The sequence below is a fragment of the Leopardus geoffroyi genome, chromosome B4 (genome assembly GCF_018350155.1).
Source record: "Leopardus geoffroyi isolate Oge1 chromosome B4, O.geoffroyi_Oge1_pat1.0, whole genome shotgun sequence".
NCBI classification, from domain to species: Eukaryota; Metazoa; Chordata; class Mammalia; order Carnivora; family Felidae; genus Leopardus; species Leopardus geoffroyi.
The window spans coordinates 56588542-56611025 of NC_059341.1; the positions used below are offsets into that span (position 1 = coordinate 56588542).

General features: G+C 34.7%; 1 protein-coding gene across 1 annotated transcript in view; it reads left to right on the plus strand.

Annotated features, from left to right (window-relative positions):
• The window catches only part of ETNK1 (ethanolamine kinase 1), a 67422-nt gene that overhangs the window by 13266 nt on the left and 31672 nt on the right, over positions 1-22484 (plus strand). Inside the window, exons 2-4 of the mRNA XM_045463530.1 lie at positions 6638-6897; positions 18460-18600; positions 21333-21475. Of these exons, the coding sequence (XP_045319486.1) occupies positions 6638-6897; positions 18460-18600; positions 21333-21475 (544 nt within the window). The remainder of the gene's footprint in view (positions 1-6637; positions 6898-18459; positions 18601-21332; positions 21476-22484) is intronic.

A 22484-nucleotide genomic window follows, 5' to 3' on the forward strand; every position in this document is an offset into this window, starting at 1 on the left:
TACTGAAAGTGAAAAACAGAATGGTTGTTTGGGTACAGAATGGTTAGAAGTGCATTGGTTGTTTATTGTCATGATCATGTGGTTGACTGAGAGCTGCAGCTGCTGTTAACTATCATCATGAGAAGATCAAACTGCATATCGCCAGCCCAAAATTCATATTCAAAGTATGGTTTCTTCCAAATGTGTATTGCTTTTACACCTTTGTAAAATTGGGAAATCGTTGAAGGTAATGAGAAGATTAACATGAAAATACATTCCTCCCGCTCTGAATATTGTGTTAACTCTTTTTAATAAAAGTCTATTTATTGTTGATAAGTGATACACATAATAAAAAGCACACAATTCATCGAGTGTAGAACCTGATGAATTTTCCTACAAAATGACCATACCTGTGTAATAAGTATCCAGGTCAGGAAACGGATTTGGGGAAACAGTACCCCTGAATCTTCTTATAGTTCCCCTGTAGTCATTATTCATCATCTCTCTCCCCAGCCAAAGATTACTCCTATCCTGATTTCTTACATCATAATTTTGTTTATGAATTTTTTTAAATGGAATCATGTGGACTATTTTTGTTTTTTTGTTTTTGGGGCTGGATTTTGTTCAAATTTTGAGAGATTTATTCATGTATATATAGTTCTTACAATAACTTATTCCATTGTGAGAATGCACTTCAGTTTATTTCCTACTGTTGATGGACATTTGGAATGTTTTCAGTATTTGACTATTAAAAATTATGCTGTTACAAACATAATTATATATATTTTGGTGAACATAAATGATCCTTTCTGTTAGGTGAATAGTTAGACTTGCTAGGTCATCTGGCTTAAGTATTTTCAGCCTCAGTACATATTTTCAGTTTTCCAAAGTGGTTGTGCCCAGTTATACCCATAATGGCAGTATATGATAGTTTCAGTGTGTTTCATTTTTACCAACAGCTGGTATTATTTGTCTTTATTTTTATCATTCTTGTGGGCATTAGGGATACCTTATGGGTGTAATTTGCATTCTGCTGGTGGCTAAGGGCATCTTTTTTGTGTGTGTGTTGGATATTTGGATGTCTTCTATTTTGAGGTACTTGTTCAAATCTTTTGCTGATTTTTCAGTTTTTCCTTTGTGAAGATGTTGTTTATATGTTGTAGAGTTGAGTCCTTTTTTTTTTTTTTTTTAATGTTTATTTATTTTTGAGACAGAGAGAGACAGAGCATGAATGAGGGAGGGTCAGAGAGAGAGGGAGACACAGAATCTGAAGCAGGCTCCAGGCTCTGAGCTGTCAGCACAGAGCCCGACGCGGGGCTCGAACTCACAGACTGTGAGATCATGACCTGAGCCGAAGTCGGCTGCTTAACCGACTGAGCCACCCAGGCGCCCCGAGTTGAGTCCTTTTCAAATAAATAAATATTACAATTATTGTCTGCCAAAATGTAGCTTGCACTTTCACTCTTAGTAGTATATTTGATAATCTTAAAACCAGTATTTGAATTTTTTTTCCTTATAGGTTGCTTGTTTTATGTCTTGAGATCTCTTCCTGTGTCAACCTCATGAAGATGTTCATTCTTCTGTGTTTTGTACAAGCTTTACTGTTTTGATATTTTATATCTTGATCTAGAATTGTGTATGATGTTAGGTAGAAGGGATCATGATTAATTTTTTTCCATGTGGCTATCAGTTGACTCATTATTGTTTATTGAAAGGCCATCTTTTCCCCATTATAGGGTCATCATTGTCATAAATCAGGTTGCATTGTATGTGGGCCAGGTTATGTTGTTCTGTCCCTTTGGTCTGTTTTATCTGTTGCGCTGGTACTGTACTATCTTGATTACTCTCAGGCTTTACTATGGTTGTTGGAAGCTGATATAATTACTGTAGTCCATGATACAGGGTTTTAACTTTGTTCTTTAAAATTTTCTTGACTATTCTTGACTTTTTAAATTGCCATATAAATTGTAGACTCAACTTTTCAATTTTCACAAAAGAAACTGGATGAGAGTTTGATACTTTGTGGACTCTATAGATTTTTGAGAAGTAAAATCATTAACAATATTGAGTCTCAAAATCCATAAACAAGGTATATCCCATTTATTTAGTCCTTTAATTTTTCTCCACATTTTTGCTTTTTGTTTTTAAACTTTAAAAATTTACTTTTTTGAGAGAGAGCACGAGTGGGGCAAGGGCAGTGAGATAAGGAGAGAATCCTGAGCAGGCTCTTCACCATCAGACTGTGAAATCATGACCTGAGCCAAAGTCAAGAGTCAGATGTTCAACCAACTGAGCCACTCAGGCACCCCAAACTTTCTTTTTTTAAAGTTAACTCTGCCCCTAATGTGGGGCTTGTACTGATGACCCTAAGATGAAAAGTTGCATGTTCTATGGACTAAGCCAGCCAAGCATCCTAGGAAGTTTCATTTTATTCTTAGTTGCATCATACATGAGTGTTGATTTTATGGTATACTTTTTTTTGCTTCTCATGATGATTGCATGATTTTCCTCCATTTTTCTGTTGAGCTGAATTACATTGATTTTTTTTTTTTTTTAAATTTTAATGCAGGGGCGCCTGGGTGGCGCAGTCGGTTAAGCGTCCGACTTCAGCCAGGTCACGATCTCGCGGTCCGTGAGTTCGAGCCCCGTGTCAGGCTCTGGGCTGATGGCTCAGAGCCTGGAGCCTCTTTCCGATTCTGTGTCTCCCTCTCTCTCTGCCCCTCCCCCGTTCATGCTCTGTCTCTCTCTGTCCCAAAAATAAATAAACGTTGAAAAAAATAAAAAAATTTTAATGTTGAAAACCTTTGCTTTGAAAACCTTTGGTTGTGACGTGTTCTCCTTTTTAAATATTAGTTATTGATACGTTTTTTAAAGTATTTATTTAAGTAATCTCTACACCCCATGTGGGGCTCAGATTCATGACCCCCAAGATCAAGGGTTGTATACTGTACCAACTGAGCCAGTCCAGTGTCCCTAGTTACTAATATTTTGATTGGAATTTTTGCAACTATGTTCATGAGAGTGGTCTTTATAATATTCTTGTAATGTCCTTGGCATGTTTTGATATCTTATTGATAGTGTGTTTCCTTTTTTTTTTCCTTGATAGTTTTGCTTGGAAGTGATCAACCTTATCTTTAAAAATAACAATTTTTGATGGTTGAATTTTTGTGTTTTATTGATAATTTTGCCCTTTTATTCTCTTTCTAATATATATATATTTGAAGAATTACTTATCTAGCTTCTTGAGCTGGAAGCTTAGATCATTAATTTTCTGCCTTTTTAATTTTTAATATTTTTATTTACATGACCTTGCAAGCATCCACAAGTTTTGAAATGTTTTTGTTGTCATTCAGTTCAGAATGTTTTTCGCTGAGCTAGTACTATTCTAAATATTTGACAAACAGTGCAAGATATAGTTCCTGAGAAAAGGAGCTCCATGAGATTTGTATTAGTTTTGTCCTTCCTCCATTGAGGTGAAAATTTACATTTCTAGTATATATCTAGTATATGTATCTAGTATATACCTAGTATATTTTACTGTATGTTTCAGAAGGTTCAGCATCTTCTGAGTTTCCTGTAGGTTTATATATGAGGTGGGAACCATCCAAGGGCAAAAACCATTATCCATACATCTTTATTTAAAAGAAAATTTTTTTTATTACTTTATTTTTGAGAGACAATGAGACAGCACGAGGGGGGGAGGGGCAGAGAGAGAAGGAGACACAGAATCTGAAGGAGGCTCCAGGCTCTGACCAAGCATTCAGCACAGAGCCCCACGTGGGGTTGGAACCCACGAACCTTGAGATCGTGACCTGAGCTGAAGTTAGACACTTAACGGACTGAGCTACCTAGGTGCCCCTATCCATACATCTTTAAAGCCAGTGTTCTCCATTAAGAACACACTTTTAGCTAAACAAATTGGGTTTAAGAGAGAACTTATACCACTAGGTAGGAATAGTAGGGATCTCAGTAAGTGGATGTTACAAAGGACTTAATAGGATTTGGGTTTGCTGATTTGGGAAAGTGTTCAAGTAAGCTAGGCTTTCCTCTGGATTTGGTGTTGTCAGGAAGTGGGGCAAGTCTATGACTGGGGATATATTAATCTTATCTAAAGGACTAGAGGAATGAAGCAGGGCCAAAGCTGTGACTGAAAACGAAGAGCAGTCATTCATACTAGCCAAAATAGGGGGATATTTAGTCATTTTTGTGGTTTGAAAAAAATTTATGATTTTGTCTACATTCAGACATGATTACAGAATGGCTTTGTTTTTGTCTTGAACCATTGTGGTCAGAGTGGCCTCATCTGATGTTGGTGTTCTGTGAAATTATTTATGTTCAGTAGAACCTCAAGGCTTTACTTTGTGTGCCAGGTCAGTTCCTAGTTGTTGGGCTTCTTTTCTGTTAGTAATTTAATTTTTCAAATGTAAACTAGGCTCATTGCAGGAAAATGAAAGTGAGAAAACATACATAAACCAAAAGGAAAAAGTTTAGAGAAACAAAACAAAAAACAAGATTTAACCTGTCTGCCTAATATTTTCTTGAATATCTTTGCAGACATTTCTATCCTTATTTGTACATACAATATTTTTATAGATGTGAAGTGATATTATTCATGTATTTATTTTTTTACAAGAATTTATGGTTTATTATTTCGTTGGAAGTATGTAGTTATTGCACAGTAGAGGATGCTGGGGTTAGTTTCTCAGTCTTTGTTACAGTAAGTTGAAATATTTTATCGTGCATCTGAAGTTACAGAATAATGTATATGAATTGATATGACCTTGTAGTAGACAGTATGCTTTTCAACACAGATTTTAATAAAATGATTTGCATTTAGTGTAAGTGCATATGCTTCTTGTCAATTCTACATACAATTTTGTGAAATCTAGGTGGAAAGCAATACTTGTATGTCTCTGAATACCTGAAAAAGTATTTAAAATAAGCCTCTTTACTTAACTCATGTAATTTACTTGCATTATGTGAATAAGGATAATAGTCAAGTCTTGTATATAATAAAAAATATATATATAAACTAGTGGGGTGACTGGGTGGTTCAGTCAGTTGAGCATCCAACTTCAGGTCAGGTCATGATCTTGTGGTCTGTGAGTTCAAGCCCCAAGTTGGGTTCTGTGCTGATAGCCTGGAGCCTGGAGCCTGCTTTGGATTCTGTGTCTCCTTTTTTCTCTGCCCCTACCCTGCTCATGCTTGCTCTCTCTCTCAAAAATAAGTAAACATAAAAAAAAAAACTAAAACAAAAAAAACCCCAAACCTAGTTAGCTGTGTATTATATTAACTTTAGTAAACAGTTCCAGATTTTCACCTGAAGATATAAGCCTTTTCAGATGTCGTTTATCATTACAATAATCTTATTGAAATAGAAATGTTTACATTTTTTTCTCAGGCATTAACTAAATATGTGTACATTTAAAACTTATCCTTTGGCTCTTTTTCCTGTTATTTTTTTTTTTGACAGTTTTCTTGGAAAAAAATGTCCTTAACTCTTGCTTACACTTTGACTTTTATCTCTTGCCCCTTTATTCCACCTGAGAGCCTCCAAAAGCTTTGAGCAAATAGAAAAATTAGTTTTAGTATCAAATAAGAGGAAAATAAAAATTGCAGTTTTTGAATAGATTTGAACTAACACTGCCAATCATCTGTTTGCCTTTTAAGTGTACCATTTGTGCTCAGATACAAAAAAGAACTTGACATACTTGACATAAGCTCTTGAAAAGTCCCAAAAGTCCCTTTTAGAAAATATTGTGGAAGTTTCTACTTAACCTCTCATTTCCTCTCATTAAGGTTGTACTTCTCTTTTTAGCCACAGTATTTAAGTTTAAAAAGTTATAACCTAAATGCTTACAACAACTTCTAATGCATGTTGTGTTAAGTAACATTTTAAAATTGGCATTTAAAATTCATTTTTTATAAGTTGGAGATTTACCATAATTTGTAACGTATGGTAGATTTATATTTGTATATTTAAACTTGTGAACATTATTATTATTTAAACATTTTTGTATCTTAGGGAGAGAGCTCGAGTGAGCAGGGGAGAGGGGCAGAGAGAGAGCAAATCTTAAGTAGGCTCTGTACTGAGCGTGGACATGAGATTTGATCTCACGACTGAGATTATGACCTGAGCTGAAACCAAGAGTTGGATGCTTAACTGACTGAGCCATCCAGGCACCCCCTAAACTTGTGAATATTATTAAAGACCTTTATACGTTAAATGCCATGCTGAAAGAGGGCAGTGTCTCTGTTTTCAGAGAGTTTCTGGACTATTAGACATAGGAGATTGTGTGTGTATACACACATTTATAGTGATTGCAGTACAAGGTGTACTTTGAGATACAATAGCATCAAAACATTGTATGGAAGTACTAGAGATTGAATAATTAATGCTTTTGGATCAAGAGAAAAGACATAATGTTATGGGAATTAAGGGCAACATATTAAGCGGTAGCATTCCTTTTTATTTAAATCTAGAATTAAAATTATAGACCTGTTTGGCAAAATTGTATTTAAAAGTTTTTTTTTTTTATGTTAAAAAGTAGATGTTTCAGTTATTTTCAAGTTATCTGCTATTTCATTTGTTAATGAAGTGTATAATTGGTTTTTCACTCATTTTTTCTTTCTTCTTTTTTTTTTTTTCCTTTGGCAGCTTTTCACAGATGGAATCACAAATAAACTTATTGGCTGTTACGTGAGTAATACAATGGAGGATGTAGTCCTGGTGCGAATTTATGGCAATAAGACTGAGCTGTTAGTTGATCGAGATGAGGAAGTGAAGAGTTTCCGAGTGTTGCAGGCTCATGGCTGTGCACCACAACTCTACTGTACCTTCAATAATGGACTGTGCTATGAATTTATACAGGGAGAAGCATTGGATCCAAAGCATGTCTGCAACCCTGCCATTTTCAGGTATATTTACTTTCTCTAAATTTTTCTTTCTGATGAATAAGAGTATTAAGTGCACTAAGGAATTACATGTATATTTTAAATGTTTATTTATTTATTTTGAGAGAGAGAGAGAGAGAGAGAGACAGAGGGAGAGAGAGAACCCCAAGCAGGGTCCGTGCTCAATGTGGAGCCCAATGTGGGGCTCGATTCCATGAACCATGAGATCATGACCTGAGCTGAAATCAAGAGTCAGATGCTTAACCAACTGAGCTACCCAGGTGCCCCAGGAAATATTTTTTAAATATTTAAAAGGCAATTGCCTTTTCTTTGAGCAATTATTTGGTTAATTTAGAAACTTCTTTAGTTTGGACTCTGCTTTGTCTTTGCTGAAGAAGAAAAAAAATCCTTTCTGTCTGCCATCTCGTTATTGACTCTTTGCAAAAGAAAGGACTCTAACGTGTGGTTTTGGATTAGCCTGCTACTGAGTGTCAAGGCTTCCCCTTAATTTTTTAAAGTAGTGCGTGGATTAAAGCATCACACATTTCTTATTACTAACTTTTGTAACTCAGTTGGTCATATTTTCAGAGATTTTGCTTGCTAAGATGCTTTTAATTCTGTTAACGTTATATTACTTTTTAATTCATTATGTTTTCTATAACGATAACGTCTTGCATATGCTTGATCATTTTTCTAAAATTGCTGTCTTTTAGAGTTCTCTTTCTTTTAAAAACTAGCAAATGAACTTGATTTGAAAACTGCAAATTCATTCATAGTTTAGACCAGAAGTTCTCAGACATTTTGGTCTCAAGATCCCTTAACAGCTCTTGAAGGTTATTGAGGACCCAAAGAGGTTTTGTGAGTTACATCTATCAATATTTACCATGTTAGAAATTAAAACAACTTTTTTTTAATTCGGGAATCTCACTTGCACATTGTTAGCTATCAGTGTGATAACATTATCACACCACTTCATGTAGCTTCTTGAAAACTATACCGTATACTCACGAGAGAGTGAAAAAGGTAAATAATATCTTATCAAAGTAGTTTTAACTGTATAAACTTGAAAGGGTTTTGAGGTTCCAAGGATCCTGGGTCATATTTTAAGAGTTGCTATGTTAACACAGTGATGAAAATGGAATGGACCAGTATTTATGTATTTTATAACTGTTTCAAATAATACTTAAAAATATTTTGGTATAGAAATCTATTCAAACCCCAGTTTTTAACAAGATAGAGTCTCCTCCCTTACATGAGTATAATGTTTAGTATGTATTTTTTTAGGTTTTAAGTAATCTCTGCATTCAACATGGTGCTCCAACCTACAGCCTTGAAATCAAGAGTAATACACTCCTCTGACTAAGCCATCCAGGCTCCCCTGTTTAGAATTTATTGAAGGACCCCAATTAATAGATAATGTCTTTTTTCATTTGTGTTACATTTTTTGTTGTGTTTAGGTTTGTGCGTGCATGTGTATGAAATTTATTTATAAACCCTTAAGCTTGTTCACAGTGTCTGAAGTATATCAGTATAACAGGATTAAAGGTGATTAGATGCATAAATTAGGCCAAAGGAAAAGCTGGAGTTAGATTCAGATACAAAAAGTATATTCCATAATGTTCTCTTCTCCATAGAGAAAGGGCATCTTACTAGTAACTAAAGCAAGGAGGAAAATAATGAGTCCTTGTCCAAGAGATTTAAGAAGAAAGTTGCTTAAAGCTAATACAACTTTTAACTGGTATAGCAGTCTTCTTTTTTTTTTTTTTTTAATGTTTTTTTATTTTTGAGAGAGAGAGAGAGCATGAGCAGGGAACGGGTAAAGAGAGAGGGGGACAGAGGGTCTGAAGCAGACTCTGTGCTGACAGCAGTGAGCACGATGCAGGGCTTGAACCCATGGACTCACAAACCGTGAGATCATGACCTGAACCAAATTGGATGCTGAACCAACTGAACCACCCAGGCACCCCACTGGTGTAGCATTCTTTTTTTTTTTTTTTAATGTTTTTATTTATTTCTGAGAGAGAGAGACAGACAGGCAGAGTGCAAGTGGGGGAGGGGCAGAGAGCGAGGGAGACAGAATCTGAAGCAGGCTTCAGTCTCTGAGATGCACAGAGCCCAACATTGGGGTCACACTCAAGAACTGTGAGATCATGACCTGAGCCAAAGTTGGACACTTAACCAATTGAGCCACCCAGGCGCCCCTGGTGTTGCCGTCTTAACTGCCTTAATGTTGATATTCCTAAACTATCTTTAACACACTGAATTTAAACTTTTCGTTGAACTATTGGCAGTGGGTACTATCTGTTGGTCAGTAGTACATATTCAGAAGATTTCTCACTTCTCTTTATTCTATAATCTCATGATGGAAAGTAGATGCTCAGGACAGTTTTTTTCCTCTTTGATCGTGGAAAGTTACAGAATCAAGTCATGTGAAATTCTTTTTTTTTTTTTTAATATTTATATTTGAGAGAGAGGGAGACACAGAATCTGAAGCAGCTCCAGGCTCCAAGCTGTCAACACAGAACTTGATGCGGGGCTCGAAACCATGAACTGGGAGATTATGTCCTGAGTTGAAGTCGGATGCTTACTGACTGAGCCACCCAGGTGCCCCAAAAGCCATGTGAAATTCTATATATGGCATTATACCTCTGCCACTATGAATATACAGTGAAATAAGACTGCTTCAGCTTTATGAGCTATGTGAAATTGGGCATAGTACTTAAACATTTTGTGCCTCAGTTTTCCTACCTAAAAAATGTGAATAATAATAGTACCTATTTCTAGGGGGTTGTTGTAAGGATTAAAGTTGTAGTGTATGTAAAAAGTCTAGAACAATGCCTGGCATGTATTAAACACTATGTAATATGTTAGCTTTTATAATTACAATTTTTTTCCTCAAGACTTTTCACATTTTAACTTATGGAGAGCTTTTAAGAACTTAGACATTAATTGAAGTATTAAATACTAATCAATTGACTTTATTATGCTTTTAGAAACATTTTCTGAATTTTAAATTTCATAGACTTTTTTTTTTTTTGCTCTTGTGTACTATTATAACATTATATATTGTTCCTTAAGGTGTGAGGTGTATGCAAACAGCATGTAGATGTAGCATAGCAAGTAATCATTGCCGCTAACCACCCCCCCCCCCCCCCCACTTGTTTGTGATAGACAATACTAACCAGTCTTGGAACTCTTTCCTCATGAACATGGGAGATTACAGAATCTTTCTCAACTAAGCGATTTTAGGTACTTAATACTCATGAGTAGTCCCTTGTTTTAGTTTTTATTTTAGCTTTCTTGAAGAGACCATTTTACATTAAAAAGTTAAGATTTTATTTTACTTTATATTTTTAAAGTTTATTTATTTTGGAGGGGAGAGAGAGAGAGAGAGAGGGAGGGAGGATGAGCAGAGGAGGGGCAGAGATTGCTGGAGAGAGAATCCCAAACAGGTTCTGCACTCTCAGTGCAGAGCTCCAAGTGGGTCTCGAACTCATGAATTGTGACATTATGACATGAGCTGAAACCAAGAGTTGGATTCTTAACCAACTGAGCCATCCAGCCGTCCCCGAAGATTTTATTAACTAATATTTTTAAAAAAGATAGAGTAATGGGTAATAGAGTAACAGGTATGTTATAATTTTTATTAATTGGAGAAGTGATATATTAAAGTGATGATGGTGGCTAATATTGATACAACACTTAATATGAACTGGACACTGTTCTGAACACCTTATGTATATGCATTTTCTTAAATATATTTTTTAATTAAGTAAACTGTATGCATGATGGGGGGCTTGAACTCATGACCCCAAGGTCAGGAGTTGCACACTCCACTGACTGAACCTGCCAGGCACCCCAAAACACCTTAAGTGTATTAATAAAGTCAACTCACAATAATCCTAGGGAATAGATAATATTAAAATCCATTTTAATAGATGAGAAAAGTAAGATTTTAAGTAATTAGTCATGTGACTAGTACAAGTACATCCCAGAAGATAATGAGTAACTTAATCTTTTTACTTACTCACTGAGAAAAGAACATAAAATGTAAAGGAAAATAGTAAGGCCTTTATTACTCCACCTATTACAAGTAAAGTGACAAAGATTCAAGAAGAAAATAAATGCAGCTTCCCCCATTTATTGATTTGTGATTATTCTCTATAATTAAATCATTGCTGTTAAGCTTATTATAGAATTTCTGTTTTAAAGGGAAAGCTTTTCATAATTGTATGTAATCTTAAGTAGAAAGATGGAAAATTACAGTTTTTGATCAAGAATACTGAATTTTTGTTAAGGCTCATTTTGGTATTTGATACCATGTCATAAAAATGTTTGCATTAAATCAACTACATGACATTCTGAAAAAGACCAAACAATGGAGACACTAAAAAAAGCAGTGGTTGCTAAGGGTTAATAGGGAAGGAGGAATGAATAGGTGAAACAGAATTTTTAGGGCAGTGAAAATGTCTGCATGATACTTTAATGGTGGATACCTCTCATAAATTTGCTCAAAGCCATAGAAAGTACAACACCAAGTGTGTACCCATATGTAAACTATGGACTTTGGGTGATAACAATATGCCACTATGGGTTCTTCAGTTGTAACAAATGTACCACTTTGGTAGAGGATGTTGATACTGAAGGAGGTGATGTTTCTGTCAGTGTAGGGGGCATTTGGGAAATGTCTGAACCTTCCTCTCAGATTTGCTGTGAACCTAAAACTGCTCTAAAAAAAAAAAGTCTATGTAGAAGCCTTTCCCTGTACTTTCAGTTAGATCTACTTAGAATATGTATGATACTAATGCAGGTATATATACATTTCATTAAAAAAAAAACCCATGCTGTTAGAGACCAAAGAGCGCGCGCGCTCTCTCTCTCTCTCTCTCTCTCTCTCTCTATATATATGTATATATTTTTTTTAATGTCTATTTTTAAGAGAGAGAGAGAGAGAGCGCGCACTTGTGGGGGAGGTGCAGAGTGGGAGACACACAATCCAAAGCAGGCTCCAGGCTCTGAGCTGTCATCACAGGGCCTGACCCCGGGACTTCAACTCACGAACTGTGAGATCATGACCTGAGCTGAACTCAGATGTTTAACCAACTGAGCCACCCAGGTGCCCCAACAATATATTTAATTAAGTTCTATGACACTTACCTTGCAGTGAATGATATATTGAATTGACCTATAGTTTTTTCTTAAATGTTCATTTATTTATTGAGAAGAGAGCCCATGTGCACACCCATGTGTGCAGGGGATGGGCAGATGGAAAGAGAGAATACCAAGCAGGCTCCATGCTCAGCGCAGAGCCTGACACAGGGCTCGATTTCACAACCATGAGATCATGACATGAGCCAAAATCAAGAGTGGGACACTCAGCCTGAGCCACCCAGGCACCCCCAATTGACTCATATTTTTGAAAAAAAGAATGGAGGTTGAAAAAGAAAGCAAAGAAGATGACAGGTAAGGATATGGCTAGTTGACACTATAAGTAGTAACACTAGCTATTTACCTTTTTTCCTATTAAATTTATTTCAAGTTACAGTGTAATTCTCTTATGGTATGTATAAGTGTTCAGGTTTTTTTAATTTCTTTCTCCTTTAAAATGTTTATTTATTTTGAGAGGGAGCGTGCATGTGAGTGAGTGCAAGCAGGGGAAAGGCAGTGGGGAAAGAATCCCAAGTAAGCTCTGTGCTGTCAGTGCAGAGCCCAGCATTGGTCTTGATCTTATCATGAGCTGAGTTGAAATCAAGAGTTGGACTCTTAACCAACTGAGCTACCCAGGTACCCCCAGAAGGTTTTGTTAATTACTGTAAAACACAGAAAATATAAAAAGAAGAGCTAATTGAAAGAAGGTCATAGCTGAATTATAAATGATTTTAAAAGGGAATATGGTTTTTACTGGTTTCAAATATGTACAGTGGAATACTTTTTTTAAAAAATCGAGTAAGCAATTGAATAAATGATAATTCTGGAGCCCCAAGAAGAGGTTAGGGGTGTAAATTTGGGATGATTGATGTGCTTGCATTTAGCTTTTCTCCTTTAGAAAATGAATTTCATATATTTATGGTAAAAGGATTTGATTTATTAAATAAGGACTTATTACTAATTTCGGGTTAGGTGTCACATTTTGAGCTGTTGTTATTAGGTAAGCTTGATATGCAGCTAACTGTTTGGACTGATTGATTAATCAGAGCTTCAGTAAGTGCTGATTGAGCCTTAGATCAAAGTCCAAGGTGCTGTCTTGGCTTTGGCTCCTTCAGGCATAGCTACTTACCACTTGTGTATATTATGATTGTAATAGAGTATTTACTTTGAATATAAAAATTTGATACATATTTATGTTTAGTCTAGAGAAGGAAAAAGAATTCAGACAATCCCTTTTCTCCTAGTAATTTGCAGTGTGACGGACAATAATCTTGGAAAAAAGTAAGCTAAATAGTATACACAGAAAACAGAAAACGTTTTCAAAAAAAAAGTACAGATAATTTACTGTGTATACTTGGGTAAATTCGGCAGTGTTTCACTGAGATCTCATTTAAACTGAACCTTACAGGAAAAGGCAGAGCAGGGAAGAGGCTGTGAGAGAATGGTATGATAAAGACAAGTTGTACCAAGTTAATGCTTAACTAGTAATTCAGCTTATGGAAGTTTACCATGACATGTTTTATTTGAACTTTTCTGTAGCAAACAAGTATTGGAGAGACCTTCAGAAAATTTTTTAAAATTCACAGATGTTTGGGAATTTTCTCATCAGGTGTTTCTCTAATACTTTACTTGCCTCTTGCTAGGAATCCTGGCTATAGTTTAATTTAAAACCACTTGGGGGAGACTGGGTGATAGTTGGTTAAGCTCCAACTCCTGATTTTGGCTCAGGTCATGTCAAGGTTCATGAGTTCAAGCCCCTCATTGGGCTCTGCACTGACAATGTGGAGCCTGCTTGGGATTCTCTCCCTCTCCCTCTCTCTGCCCCTCCCCTGCTCATTCTCTCTCTCTGAAAATAAAAACTTGAAAAAAAATGTAAAAAAACCCACCCAGCAACAGACATCATGGGAAAAATGCAGTTTAAAATCAATTATTGCACATTTATCAAAATGCATAACTAAAAAACACTTCCAATGTTGTATGTATTGTAGCGGAACTGGTACATTGTACATTGTGGGTTATGTGTGATATTGGTAATGTTCTCTTGGAAATCAGTAGGGCAATATATAATCATAAAATAAAGTTATATAGTATGTTTCTATCATGACAACTCTTACAGTCAGGTATAACCAAGGCATATAAACACAAATAAATGTACTATTAATGAAATCATAATTTTGGATATTGTCTAAAATAATGCAGAATGGCTGATGCAGGCCTAAGAGGAAAAAATTCACTTAATAGATGAACTTTGCTACAATCACACAATAATTTGCTTATGTGAAAACCCAAAGGGAGTATGTAAAAATGAAACAGGCTCTATTGGAGTGGTAAGATTAGAGATTACTTTTCAATTAAAAAAATTCCTGTTATTATAATACTCTTAATTTTTTGAAAGCTTGCAAGAGTGGGAGCAATTAGTATTATTGAATATTTAAGAAGTTCTCCGAAGCCTTGAAATTTTCAAATGTTTTGTTTTACTGAGTGTGGGGTTTTAAAGTAGCATTTGCCTTGATATTAGTGCAGGGAATCCTTACTTAACTGACACCAGGTAGAAGAAGGACCAATCTATGACAGTGAAAATCAGAAATCTTGATTTTTGATTACTTTGTTATATATACAAATAAAAATTCATGGGTTAGGGGTGCCTGGGTGGCCCAGTTAAGCACCCGACTCAATTTTGTCTCAGGTTCGTGGATTCAGGCACATTGGTGCTCTAGGCTGACAATGTGGAGCCTGCTTGGGATTCTCTCTCCCTCTCTCTTTCTACCCCTCCCCTGCCTGTATGCACATATGCTCTCTCAAAAAAAAAAAAAACCCAAAACATCATGGTTTATTAAGTAAGTAGTGCAGAATTACATTATTGAAGAGATTTTTTTGTAGTTTTTTGTCTGTTGTATGTAAAATTTACTGAGAAAATAACTGAATTGTTCTAATCAAGTCTTGTTAAGAACTGTATAACCATTTAATTTATTTAATTAAAAAATTTTTTTTTGGTGGAGGTGCTGGCCAGTAAAAAGGCATATAACATTTGCCCTCTATTATTTTTAAAGTATACTGTTAAGTAGTATTAAGTACATTCCCATTGTTTTGCATCCAGCCTCCACAGTTATTTTCATCTTATAATACTAAAATTTTATATGCATTAAACAGCAACTTTCCAATTCTCCCCTACCCCCAGCCTTGGCAGCCATCATTCTACTTTCTATCTTTATGAATTTGACTGCCTTAGATACCTCATGTGAGTCGAATCACACTTTTGTCTGTTGATTGGCTTATTGCACTTAGTAGGGTGTCTTCAAGGTTCACCTGTCTTGTAGTATGTGTCAGAATTTCCTTCCTTTTTAAGTCAAATACTCCATTTTATGTATGTATTGAATTTTGTTTATCCTCTCATCCATGGATGGACATTTGGGTTGCTTCTACCTTTTTTTTTCTTTCTCCCCCCAATAATTTTGTTTTTCTTATTAGGAATCTGACACTCAGAAATGAAATGATTTGCTTATTTAAGTTCAGACCGAAAGTAACAATGGCAGAGTCAGAATGAAAATCCAACTAATTCAATGTAGTGTTCTGGTGGGGGGATGTCCATAGTGAGAAAGGCTTGGCTTTTGCATCATGCAATCTTCCAAATCCTGGCTCAGCCCGTTACCCACCTTTCTGTCAGAAAATTTGAAGGCACTCAAAATTAGTAGGTGCTTTCTCTTCTAGTAGCTCTTCATGTTTAACAAATTCCCTTAAATTCTAAGAGCCCCTTGGGTAACATTTTATTCAGTTTTGAAGTATTTACTGTAGAATTGTCATTTCAGTCACTCTCAGCTGAATAATTGATAATTGGATAACTTCTGAGACTACATTTTGTATTTTGTAAATCAGGGTTTCGTACAGACTTTGGGGTAAAACTATGAAAAATGACACTACTATTCACTTATTTTAAAAAACCACAGCAAATAAAATTTGTCCGTGTTAAATACGTGTTCTACTATGTGATCCTTCTCCTGAATCACTGGTCTCATTTGTTCAGTAAACATTTCTAGAACGTAAGGTTTGGTTGACATAGATTGCCCTTTGAGTTTATGTAACATGGATTGTACCTTTCTTCAAGCCTTTTGGTCCTGGCTTTCCTCTTTAAAGTTTTAAAATCAGTTCTTAATGGGCTTAAGATGTATGTGTCACATATACACGTACATGTGTAAGTATATATGTATGTATGTGTATGTGTATATATACAAAACTTTCCTTTGTTTTGGTTTTGTTATCTGACTTTTTCATTAAGTTTCTTGGTGCTTAAAGTACCATATATGCATTTGGGCCTACCTTTATATGTATGTATGTGTATGTGTGTGTGTATGTGTGTGTGTGTGTATATATATATATATATATATGTGTGTGTGTGTGTGTGTGTGTGAGATTGGCTAAAACTAGATTTTGTGTGTGTGTATATTCATATAGACATGAATACATATATATATATATATATATATATATATATATATATATATATGGTCTGGGGGAAGGTCAGTCAAGCAATACTTATTTAATTTATGTAAAGCAATGTTTGCTGATTTGAGAGAGATGAACCAAGGCTCACATATTTTGTGTAATGTATTAGGTAATCTAATTTGTGTAATATTTTGGTAATATATTAGGACTCTTGATAATTGGAAAATTCATACTGAATTAAGGAGGGATTTATTGGTGCATATAGCTGAGGATACTGAGTTCAAGCATGGGTGGATCCAGGGACTGTTAACATTGTCATTAGAGCAGTATCACGTTTCTTTTTTATTCTGTGTTAGCTTTATAGTCTTACAAGTTTTCTTAAGAGTGGCAGTAATAGGGGTACCTGGCTGGCTTGGTCATTGGAGCATGTGACTCTTGATCTTTGGGTTGTATGGTTGGGCTCCACGTTGGGTATAGAGGTTATTTAAAAATAAAACCTTAAAAAAAAAAAGATGGCAATTATTATTATTAGCAATTACAGGCCTATCTAATCAGTTTAGCAGTGGTGGGAGGAGGGCAGGGAGCAGGGGAGTTCTTTTTCTAATAGTTTCAACCAGTCAGAAGCATCAACGAAAATTCCCTTTGGCTTAGTTTGAATAATATGCTCAGAACCAATCATCATGGAACAAATATGGAAGAATGGAATGCTCTGGGCAATTCTGTGTCATATTCTAACTCCTAAAATTAGTGCTACAGATGTGATACAGGGTTAGGATTGAGGTCAGCTCTTTGTGAACCACATGAACTAAAAGTGAAGGGAATGGAGATTTCTTCAAAAGAAAATCAGAACTCTTTTATTACTAGAAACTAGGTACATAAGAATATTCACCATACTATAAAAATATAATAAAACTGTGTATTTAATCACAGTACTACAGTGCTAGAGTATTGTGTGCTTTAATGCAGCAGTTTTCAAACACTTTTGCATATCAGAGTCCTCTGAGAAACTTAAATATCTTGATGCCCTGGCTGTACTACAATTAAATCAGAATTTTTAAGGGTAATACCTGGGTGTTTATTTATTTATGTATGTAGATGTGTATGTGTGTATGTTTCTGAAGTTTGATTTCAGTATAGAGCCAGGCTGCGGAATTGGAGCATTATATCAGTGTTTCTCAAACTTTACAGTGTATTGAGATCACCTGGAGATCTTGTTTAAAATGAGAGTGCAGGGTCCCACCCTCAGAGATTGTGATTCAGTAGATCTGAGGTGGGGCATCAGACATTCTAGATGGCGCTATGTCATAGCTCCTAAAACTTGTACTTTGAAGAGCATTACATTAGATTGTGAGCATCTTCAAAATTAGCCAGTTTTAAGTTCTTACTATTAAGTCATTACTTACTATTAAGTCGTTTTTCCCACCTGCTAGTCTTTATAGGCTGTTTGGTAACTTAACTTGTTTTGCATGCTTATTCTTATATTAGCGTTTGCTGTTCTAGGTTCTACAGATAAAAAGATAGCATGGATACACGTATACATAGCTTCAAATTATTTTGTTGAATTGAGAAGATTGATTCTGACATCAAAAGACCTTTTTTTTTTTAAAGTTTATTTAAACAGTGCAATTTAAATGTATTGCTGATTAATGTCTAATATGAGCCTTGAAATCATTTATAATTTTTTGTTGTTCTGCTGGTCCTAACCATTGTTTATGGAATCAGAATAGACCACTTACTTCTAGACACTCAACCCCTTTTGGATATAACATTTATTCACTGTATCAATTGTAGGTGTTTTTTTCCTACTGATGCTTTAATCATTTGTTTGCCTCTCCTTCTGAGAGTTGCCTTGACAAATTAATTTTGACTCTTACACAAGATAAAAATGAAATCCTGTTCTAAAATAAATGCATACTAGTTATTTTAGTTTACCCATGAGTAGACATAAAACCTATGATACTTAACATTTTCTTTTTATGCTGTTTTGTCTTAAAACAGACTCATAGCACGTCAGCTTGCTAAAATCCATGCTATCCATGCACACAATGGCTGGATTCCCAAATCCAATCTATGGCTAAAGATGGGAAAATATTTCTCTCTCATTCCTACAGGATTTGCAGATGAAGACCTTAATAAAAGGTAAAATTACTTTTACATTTGAAATTGTTTTACCTTGTTTTGCTATACATAATAGGGTTTTAGAGGTAGCTTACAAGGTTTCTGTGTATAAAATCTGGCTTGGTTGCTCTCTTAGTATTTGATTAAATTAGCATTGCTTCATCTGACTCTCAAGATGGCACTACAGGAGTGTAACTGCCTTTCTCGCCCAGCCAACTCAAGAACAAAAAAGACAATCTACACAATCCTGGGAAGTGGGTAGTAGGTAGATGGTAGAGATGACCAGTCAAGAAACAAATATAGAAACACTTATTTGGAAGAAGGATAGAGTAATGATTGCTCTGAAGGGGTACTTTTTGCATAGAATGAGTTGGCCATGGAGCCCTTTTTTAAAGAATTCTTTTTGTTAAAAGCTGTTTTAAATAGGCGGAGAAATTTACATTTACTACTACAGTGTAGTAATACTGGAGTGTGAAAAAGTTTGCATTGGCTTAGTTTACTGAGAATTTAAGCCCCAGGTAATAAGGTTGAAAATTCACTTACTTGAGTCTTTTGAGAGGGGTAGGAGGTGGGGGGGGGGGGGGTAGGGAGAGGCAGAGAGAATCCCAAGCAGGCTCCACGCCTCAGTGCAGAGCCTGATGTGGGGTTTGATCTCACAACTATGAGATCATGATCTGAGCTGATATCAAGAGTTGGATGCTTAACTGACTGGGCCACCCAGGTGCCCCTCAATTACTGGAGTCTTACTTGGCTTTTGTAAAACTGACTCCCTAGGTTCAAAAAGTAAGGCACTTCATTATATTTTATATAAAAACACTTGTAAATTAGTATTTGGAATCTAAGTTATATGAACACATTTTTATACAGTGTGATTAATACTAGTATAAAAATTAGGAATTTTATTTTCCCCTTTCTATCTATTCAGGAATTTTTCATTTTAAGGACAGTAGAGGCAGGCAGGACCTATAGAGCTTTCCTTCTTTCTGTTTACTTTTTATAATTCATTAGAGAAAAATGACTATTGTTCTGTTGAGTTGGATTATTTCACAGGTTAGTTTGATTCACTCAGTGTATGTGTTTTTATTTGCAGGTAGTTTGTCAGACTTTGATAGGGACGGTATACCCTTTTACTTGGGTTAGGCAAACATCTGTAAATGTGTCCAGTATGCTAGATATTCAGGAAGTGACAGCAGAAACCCCCACAAAATCCTCTTTTGAAATAACTATTTTATTGAAAAATTTGGGGGAATGTCACTTAAAAATAACGAAGTAGATGGCAATCGTGAATGTAAGATTTTCTTGACTTTATAAGATAATGCAGAGTTCGGAGGCAGCATAGTATTGTGTGGATTAAGAGCACAAGATTCTGGAGTCCAGATTGCCTAGGGTGAAGCCTTAATTCTGCCATTTAACATTTCTGCTGTGTAACTTTGGGCAGAACTGTTGCAGTTCTGTTACCTGGAACTGTTACCTGTTCCTCGTCTGTAAAATGGAAATAATAAGAGTAGTATATTTACCTTTTAAGGTTTTTATGGGGATTGAGATAGTATATGCAAAATACATAGATATTGTATACATAGATAATACACAACTAAAACATTAAAAACAAAGTATGAGAAGTATGTTTCATATTTTTTTGGTTCCTTTTTGTTTGTATATGATTGTAATTATCACGTTCAATCCTTTGGGTTTTAGTTATTTCTATTCAACACTATAGATTTTACATAGTTTCTTGAACAGTTACACCGTCTTCAAAAGAGCATGCATGTAAGGATTACTTTTGGAATCTGTGTAGAGAAGAATGGCAGTAGTGGGAAAATGCAGGTATCACTTGAATAGATAGATTCATTAAAATTAAATTAATTGATAGAGAGTCTATTATAAAATGGAAAAGTAAGAGAGTAGTTTGAGAGACTGTAAAGGAAGAATGAAGAAAACTTGGCTTAAAGTGTTAAGGAAAGAGAAAGTGTAAACTAACAGCAATTTTGTAAGCCAGATGGTACCCTGGAAGAGTTAGTGGTAGCATTCTATTTTTGTTTTGTTTTATTTTTATCAAGTGAATATAAATATAGCATAATGGTACAGGAGAGTGAGTGTAGGATTCAAAAGCCATAATCTGTAGTCCTGCTTGCCACCCTAGCTACCCTACTTCCTAGTTTCACTACTCAGACCATTTCTATAATAGATAATGGGAGTATTCTACGATATGATTATCACAGATAATACCTGATGATTATCATATAATTTATTTGGTTTATCAATAGTAGATCATGCCTGTTGACTTTGATAGGTAAAGTTATCATTCACCCTTCTAAACTCAAAATAGATGTTTTAGTTCTTTAATAAACTGATTTATAACTTTAAATAATGTACTTAAACCTCTTTTTATTGAACTCTTTGTGTCTTAGAGATAAATGTAAAACATTTAGAATTAGAGCTTAGTAAATGTTAGCTATTAAGTATATGTATATATGTTATGTATTCCTTTCCTCCCCCAATTTTATAATAATTGATTTTTTTACTTTTCTACTTTCCTTTTTACTTAGGTTTTTTTTTTTTTTAATTCATATTAAGTTCATTGTAAAGATTTTCCTTTATTCCAACTTTTAGAATAATTGGCTTATTTTAACTCAGGAATCTGTGGTATTGAATGGAAAGAATTTATTAAAAATAGATTTTAATCTTTAATTAAACTTGAAAAAAGTCATTAATGTAGATAGGATGTAATTTCTTTTTTGTTTTTAAACTTAAAGGTTTTTAAGTGATATCCCAAGCTCTCAGATTCTTCAGGAAGAAATGACTTGGATGAAGGAGATTCTTTCCAACCTGGGGTCACCTGTTGTGCTTTGCCATAATGACCTATTGTGTAAGAATATAATCTACAATGAGAAACAAGGTAGGTATCTGACTTTAGCAGTAAGTAAAGTTGATTTCTTTGATGTTCTTAATGGTCCTTTGATCTTTGTATCAGTAAATAAATTTAATTCAGATGTTAGGATTAAAAACATTCATGAAGTCTTTATTTTCTTTTAGGTTAAAAAGTCATGGTAACTCTGCTAAATTAGGAATATATTCTTTATATAGTTGTATAAAATACGTTTCTTAGAAAGCTTGTGGTTCTTGTTAAGAATTAAATGAAAAATGATAAAATGATTTTGTTTATAAATTTAACTGTAAAACCTATTTGGTAATTTATGGTTTGAAAATGTACCTGCTTGTAATGGGAGTTATTGAAAAGGCAACTGACATTGCACTGCTTTTAATAAATACATAATTTTCTCAGTGTTGGGGAGGACAGCAGTATTAGAAACAAATTTGTCTCCAGGTTCTCTATTACCTCTTTATTCTGATTTGTTAGATATTTTGATGCTAAGGAGAGAGCTACATATGGAGGAAATGTTATTTGTACTTGCTGAAATTTGTACCTACTCAACTAATAATCATGAAGCTTTGGTAAATAGTTTTAACATTTTTGAGGTATAGACAGTGATACTTTTTGGTGAAATGTTTTTCTGTGATTGTTTATATCTTGTTGTATTCAAATTCTCTGTTTCCATATTTAAGAAACTCTTGGTTGTATTATATTATTGGATAAAGTGGTTTGAGGTTTGGTTGCTAAAGCATAGATTTCCCTTTAGTAATAAGTTGAAATTAAAAAATATAATTTTGGCTGAAGGTTTAGTATTAATCCAGAAAGTCTGAAACTCTGACCCTTGCATTTTAAAGGAAATCAGTTTTGAGAGTCGTCATTATAGTTGGAAGATTATTTTAAGTCAAAAGTGTTTTTGTGAAGATGCTAAAGTCAAAGAATTCTGATTAAATGGTCATAATTCTATTAAATTGCTATTTATGACCATTCTTATTAGATTGTAAGTTGAGACTGTTCTAATGGAAAGGTTATTAAT